The 7,837-nt window shown below is 31.6% G+C and overlaps 1 protein-coding gene across 1 annotated transcript; it reads left to right on the forward strand.

Moving 5' to 3' along the window:
- The first annotated feature begins 676 nt into the window (after positions 1–676).
- Positions 677–2,152, forward strand: LOC122587451 (zinc-finger homeodomain protein 9-like). Its single transcript, XM_043759625.1, has one exon. The coding sequence runs from the start codon at positions 876–878 to the stop codon at positions 1,923–1,925; it is 1,050 nt and encodes a 349-aa protein (XP_043615560.1). The 5' UTR covers positions 677–875; the 3' UTR covers positions 1,926–2,152.
- Positions 2,153–7,837: the final 5,685 nt, after the last annotated feature.

The raw sequence follows: 7,837 nt of genomic DNA on the forward strand, positions 1-7,837 counted from the left end.
GATACGTTAGATCAACCATTATTCTATTGGAAAAATCAATTATATATATGTGTATATATATAACAACTAACAAAGTAACAATACGTTAAAAGTGTTTATAATGGTATCAGTGTCGTACGTTAACAACGTCAGGGTGGTGGAATAGACCGTTACCCACTTGGGGTCATCTCAGGCTCTCGGGGTTATTGTGATGTGAAATGGCTAATGTTGGTGTGTTGATGCTGGTTTTGTTCGAGTTGTTATGTGTTTGTTTTTTTCCGTTGATGGGGTTTCTGGAATTTAATTTTCAAAGTTGTTAGTTGTGAATGTAATATGATTGCTAAAAATACATATGAATAGTGTGGTCAATTACATATGTTCTAAAAATAAAAAATAAAAATAAATGTGTGACCATCAAAATGCAATTCTTCATTACAAGACAAAAGTAAAGAGTACAATCTTAACATAGGGTTTATGTTTGTGACTTTTTTGTTTGAAAAAGAGATGTCGGGTCAACTAGCCCCATATAATAGTAAATTCAGTAATTTGATTACCCATATACAAAAAATTCGGGTTAACCAAGTAGTAGATTAAATAACCAAAGCATAGTTAAGCAAAGACATTGCAACACCACATAAGAAGGTTATCTACAGTCATCTTCTCCTGACATCCTTCCATAAACCAAAAATTTTATATTTTTATTTTTATTAACATCAAAACAATTTTCATCAATCAATCAATCTATCTCTCTAACCCCATCCCTCATCCCATCCATCTTCCTTTTCCTTTCAACAATTTCATCCATATGGACCCCTAAACTTTCTTCTTTTTTTTCTTTTTCACTTAATTACCCTTTCTTTTATATATATACATATATACAAAATATATACATATATATGGACATATCTTCACCACCACAAACCACCGCCACCACAACAACCACTGGTAATATTAGTCCTACTAAAGACATCCATGATCTTGACCCGAGTCCGATCCATAAACATCTTTCATCTCCTTTCACAAATGGAGTACTTAAAAGACTAAAGCCACGTCATCACAACTTCAATAACTCACCACCAGTTGTAGTGAGTTATAAAGAATGTTTAAAAAACCACGCCGCTTCAATGGGTGGTCACGCCGTGGACGGATGTGGTGAGTTTATGCCGTCGCCGACGTCCACACCCACCGACCCGACGTCGTTAAAATGTGCAGCTTGTGGTTGTCACCGGAATTTCCACCGCCGTGACCCAGATGAGTCTTTCCCTGCTAACCCAATTCAACATGTGATAGAATACCAACCACACCACCGTCATCACCCGCCGCCACCGCCACCGCCGCCACAACCTATTTCCGTCGCCGGAGCTAGAACAAATAGCTTGTCTCCGGCGGACTCTCCATCCCCACCTCCGATCTCATCTTCTTACTACCCATCAGCACCCCACATGCTTTTAGCTCTCAGCACCGGATTATCTGCACCGCCGCCGGAATCTACACTCATCACGCCGTTTTCTAACCCCGGCGTGATGGGGTCTAATAGCTCAAATGGCAAAAAAAGGTTCAGAACGAAATTCACACCAGAACAGAAAGACAAGATGCACGAGTTGGCCGAAAAAGTCGGATGGAAGATGCTGAAAAAAGATGAAGATATAATCATAAGTTTTTGTAATGAAATTGGGGTTGAAAAAGGGGTTTTTAAAGTTTGGATGCATAATAATAAGATGACGTTGGGTTCTAAAAAAGAACCCAACGCCGCCGTGACCCATCACATTGATAATAATGGATCTTCTGGTGGTGGCGCCACCGCCGCGGGTATCGATTTCTTAACGGATATCAATCACCGGCCGAATAACCACCACCAGTTTCAGCCACCACCACAAAATAATGATAGTGTGGGTAGTGGTGAAAATGTTATGGGGACTAATGGAGGATCATCATCATCATCTTAAATAGTAATTAGTTAAGTTAATTATGGGTTATTTTTATAGTTATTATATATTATGGATAATAATAATAAGTACTTTGTTTTAATTATTATTATTAGAGAAGATTAAATAGCAAGAGGGCAAGAAGAAGAAGAACATGAGGCTGTTGTTTGTTTTCAGTAGTTAATTATCTCATTGTTATTGTTATATTATTATTAATTAATATTATATTAGGGGAACTTTTTTCTTTACTTTTTATGTTAATTGTGTTATTGGTTAGATAATGTTTGTTTTTAGTCCAAATGTGGAAAGTTTTAGTACGGTCGTAGTTGGATTTAATCCCAATAATACTATGTTTAGAAAGTACCATTAAAGTAATATCTAGGTTTTTAGGTTAAGTACTAATTTAATCAACAAAATCAGTTTTGGATCTTGAGTATTTAATTCCTTTGACTTCTTTATTACTTTTAATAATGATTGTGAGAAAATGGTCCTTAATATAATGTTCAAAGTTATATTTATATTGTTTGGTCAATGTTATGTTCGTGAGAATATATCAGTGTTTTGTACATAAATTCCTCTTGGTATGGATATCAAAGTGGTCTGTGCTGTAGATTAATAATACTGTGGTATATTGCAACTTTAAATAAATATTTCTTATATTTTCTTATTAAGTAAACTAGTAGTTTGTTTAACATGGATTAGTAGTTTGTTTAACATGGATTGAAATCTCTTAAAGTGTTTCAATTTTATTATATTGAAATTAAAGATCAAAGATTCAAAATTTATCTTTTAAATCTTGATCTTGATTTTAAATCAATGGTTAAAATCATCAACTTTATTAACTTTATCAATAAAGTAAAAATCAATGGTTAAAATCATCAACTTTATTAACTTTACCAATAAAGTTATCAATAAATTTGTAATTAATTTTAGGAAAACTCAATCCGTTTAACCTTCGAAACTGACATTGGACTGGATTTAGTTTATGGCTCAGTGACTCACGATAAATGTACATTATATAATTATCATATATAAAATAAAATTTAATATATTTGGATTTATTTTATAATAAACTTTCAATAATATTATTAATTAAATTTAAACAGTATCATATATGTATTTGTTGTATATGTATATAATAAAATTTATGATAACATATATCATTGATTTATCAATACTCTTAATTTATTACTACGTATGTTAGTATGTCATTCACTCATTCAAACCGCATCTCCTTTGGGACTATAAATCCCATTTTAGGATAAGGTTTAATTGAATGTAAATAAGGAAATAACCTTTAAGAAATGATAGCTTAGAGCCTTAGACTACTTGGTATAGTTTTTATGACATATATTAGTCTTATATATTTGATGTAATGTAGTTCTTACTTTTGATGTTTTGTCAAAAATATATTTTATTTAATATATATTTTGCTATTAAAATAAAAACCTCAAGAAATGATATGTGTTAGTATATACAAAAAATATTGAATAAACATGAACAAATCTAGATTTAGTGGGGGTATCATTTGTAGGTGAGCTTTAATACAAATACACTTTTATGCTGCGATGGTTTGTCATGATGATAAGGTGGATTAAGACTACGATTTTTCACGTTTTCTTTTAAATTTTTTTTCTTCTAATAATTTATTTATGAGACGATATTCCAATGTCTTGATCACGCTTTATTCTTTTCTCAAATTCCCAAGTGCATTTTACAGTTTATACCCCTAATTTAATTTAAAGACTTGCAACTTGCAAGACTTCCAACGTCTGATTTTAACGTCAAGATTTATAAATCATCTGAATTTTGAGGGTAGTCGAGTCGAAAGATTAAATATGCGTGCCTAGTTTCATAATGTATTCGACTCAACTTGTTTGAAAACTCGTTTAGTTATTCAAGCCGAATGAATCAAAAACTCATTTACTTATTTGTGCAGAATGAGTTCAAATAAGTGACTTGAGTGAAGCTAGCTATTTTTAAGTTATTGAACGGGTTAAATTCTCATTTAATTATTGGAGTTGAATGAGTTCAAACAAGTGACTAGGAATGATAATGGGGTGGGTAATATTGGGATCTCGATACTCATCCCCATACCCAATTCCCCCCTTGTAAATCCCATCTCTTTTGGGGAGTTAGATTGCATTGACATACCGGCCCGTCCCATCCTTATAGGGGTGTACCTCGATTTTTATCTTTATTCTTATATTTAATGTGTCTTATTTTTAAACGATCCTTAAATAATCTTAATGTCACCCATATTGTAGATGGAATCCGGACTTTTTCCTAAAGAAACCAAAGTCGATCTCTAACAGATAGATTATAACTCATATTGAGAAAGGATAAAATAAAATGATGTCGCACATTCAACATGGCGTTCGACTCATATGCCTTAAACGATTATGATATTGAGTTATTGTTTTGAGTGACTTCAAATCTTCAATCATACATTTATACATGTTACTCGATCCTAAGTATTTGATGCATTTTAACTTTTAGATTCAGGTAATTATTATTTTGTTTACTCATGTTTAGTATTGAAACATACTTCTTGAAGGGTAATGATCAATTCTCCTAATAGTTTAGCTTAAAAATCCTCCTAATTAATAGGATTGTGATATATGAAAAATCGAGGGTGAGATTAAGAAGAAAAATTAGTGAATTACATATGTTAACAAGTAGATATATTAAGAGGATTTTTAAAAGGATTGGTTAATAGAATTTATCATTTTCCTTTCTTGAATTAATATTCACAAATCTTAATTTATGGATTTTTTAGATGTGACAGACCCTTGAAGAAGTATAGCTAGCATTTCTCAGGATATCCACATGGATCCTAGACCATATGACCCACTGCCGATATATATTTTGATATTTTAAGGTCGTTAAATGTTTACCGATTTTTATATATTTATACTTTTTGCATTTTCGTCAATTAGACATGCACATTAATTGCCTTAACAACCCAAATAATACTCATTGATTATTGTTGTCCGTGTGCGGCAAGTAGGATCGACGTCCCCATTCAACCATCCCTCTAATCGGCAAGCATGGGCAGAGAACCAAAAAAATATATAGATAAACATATATTAGAATAAATGTAAACATTTTGATCATTAGTGTACAAAATAAAACACACGAAAGAAAGATTTAAGAGGCAATACATGTGGCATGATGCATTGACTTTTCTAGGTTATATAGAACTAATTTGAACGAGTAATAATAAATTCCCTATATTTTTTTTTTTATATATGTACAACTACTATTTTAGATTTGTTATGCAGTTATCAACACTCAATTTGAACAAATGTAATGATTGGATTTGTGATGATATGAAAGGAGATTTTACGTTCATATGTCTGTATGTATGTATAGATGATATAAGAGAAAATAAGACCGGTAAACTAAAAAACATTCAATTATGTTCAACCAAATCTTTAACATGTGTGTCTTGTTTAAAGTAAAAAGAAAAAAAAAATTATTTGATAAGATATTACAAGTTGAAGTTTAGAACTTCTTTTTCTTTAACCAGGTCATTAAGTGATACTACAATCGTTTTGGATGTATGGCGGAATAAAAAGAGCAAGGTAGTAATCAACGTGTTTAAACCGGTTCAAATTGACCGGTTGCATTGAGAAAAAACCGATGGGTATACACATACAGAGGAAAGTTAGTTTGAGAACCATCAAAAAAAAAAAATACGAGAACCAATCCTGGCCATTGATTTTGATCTTGATGATTTTTTATTTTCTCTCTCCTCATTTTCACCCAATTCATTCAAATGGTTTTATCTCACAAACCGTACATCGTTAAACGAAAAAAAAAGCATGGGTAGTCTTAAAATTTCGTGTTCTTTCATTAGAGATGCGACTTGATATACTTTTGACAAACTTTTAAATTTCGATTTTTTTTTTAATTTTTTTTTTAGCGATAATCCTACACATGTGCAGGACATGTGTAGGGTATACATCATACACATCCTACACATGTGCAGGTAAAAAGAAAAATTCAAAAAAGAAAAAAATTTCGAAATTTAAAAGTTTGTCAAAAGTATATCAAGTCGCATCTCTAATGAAAGAGGACGAAATTTTAAGACTACCCATGGTTTTTTTTTCGTCTAACGATGCACGGTTTGTGAGATAAAACGTTTTGAAAAATTTGGATGAAAGTGATGAGAGAGAAAAAAGGAGATAAGATGTGTGGCCCAGATTGGTTCTCGCGTTTTTTTTTTTTTTTATGGTTCTCAAAATAACTCACCCCTACACATATATACATATACATACAAATATAAAGCTTTAACGAATCACAATGTTGACTTTTAGAGAAATCGGTCAATAAAATTGAAAAGTCACTTTTTATCTTCAAACTAAGCGTCCAAACAACCCAAGTTGTAACTCTTTCAAAATTGCCACCATTGCACAACATTTAGCATTTGGTTGAAAGACACCTATGTAATTTTTTATAATATTATACGTCATAATGATTTTTTAGTTTTTTTTTTTTTTAATATCTTACATTTTCTTATTTTTCTTTATAAGGTTATAAAAAAATGGTGAACTTCTTTTTTCATTTACGAATATTTTGAAATGCATTTTATTAAGGGAAAATTAAGTATTTAGTCATATTTTAAGAAAACGGCTATCTACACATATCAACTGTTCTCAAAAGCACATCTGAAACGCCTCGTTTTATGAAAAATGTCGTGTTTATCGCCGCATTTGGCCGGTGTGGGATATTATAAGTTATAAGGAGAATTACACGTGGTCTGACACACATGTCAGTCATTTCTCCGTTTTAGGTACCGTTTAACCTAATACGTAACGTTTTATGTAAAATGGTACCTAAAATAGGGGAATAACTGACATGTGTGTCAGACCACGTGTAATTCTCCTTATAACTTTTACAATCTACACCCCGGCTAAACGCAGCGTTTTATATAAAACAGGGCGATAAACGCAGCGTTTTACATAAAACGGGGTATTTCAGATGTATTTTTATGAACAGTTGACAAAAAGTATATATATTTTATTTTAGACACCTATAAAATTTTTAACCTAGTTGGTCAATGAATCCTTACCCTTTAACTATTTAGTAAAAAACAAACACCCAATAATATAATGTCAAGTGTCAATGATGCTTGTCCTTGTAGCACTATTATTTGTCACATGTTTTATATAGGGACGTAAATGTGGAGTGATATCCTCACAATATAAATTAGCCACCCACAACAATTATTGCTTACACAATTGTACACTGTGTTGTAAAATGTATACATATGTTATGGATGACTGAAAAGTGTTGTAAGAATATCACTGCCCGACATAAATTGCAGGTACAAAATGGTTTCAATGGAAGGATCGTCCATTGTTATATGCTTGGTTTTCAATTTTTCATTGATATCTTTCTATATATCCAACATTCAAGACTATCAAAAAAATGATGTAGCAACATGGATGATATTGTGGATCTTTAAGAAATCGATAGCATTGAGGGATTTTAAGAATTGTCACTTATAAATTCTACTTCAAGTTGTATAAACTTTTACGTTAAAAGACGATTATTAGATGTACGAAGGAAAACATATTTTTATTGGATTTACGTTTTTTGATATGTTAATATTTATATGTTTTGAACAACACTTGAACTTCTGTAATCATATCAATTTCGATTCCAGCTTCTTATTAAACCCATACAATAGTGTTTTTTTTAGGGTGATGGCATCACCACCACCCACCACTCACTTCCAACCAATCACATTATGCCACTTCAAATCCACCACCCACTCACCACTTAGCCAAATTTTGTTGGCATTGCAACCACTCACTCACCACTCACTACAATTTTATTTTTATTTTTAAAACTAAAATTCTATTAAACATAAACCATTACATAAACATAACTAATTAAAAACATAAAAACGATCATGATGACTG

Source organism: Erigeron canadensis, chromosome 2 (assembly GCF_010389155.1).
Source record: "Erigeron canadensis isolate Cc75 chromosome 2, C_canadensis_v1, whole genome shotgun sequence".
NCBI classification, from domain to species: domain Eukaryota; kingdom Viridiplantae; phylum Streptophyta; class Magnoliopsida; order Asterales; family Asteraceae; genus Erigeron; species Erigeron canadensis.

Coding starts and splice junctions, on each gene's coding strand:
- LOC122587451 (XM_043759625.1), top strand. CDS start 876: ATGGACATATCTTCACCACCACAAACCACCGCCACCACAACAACCACT.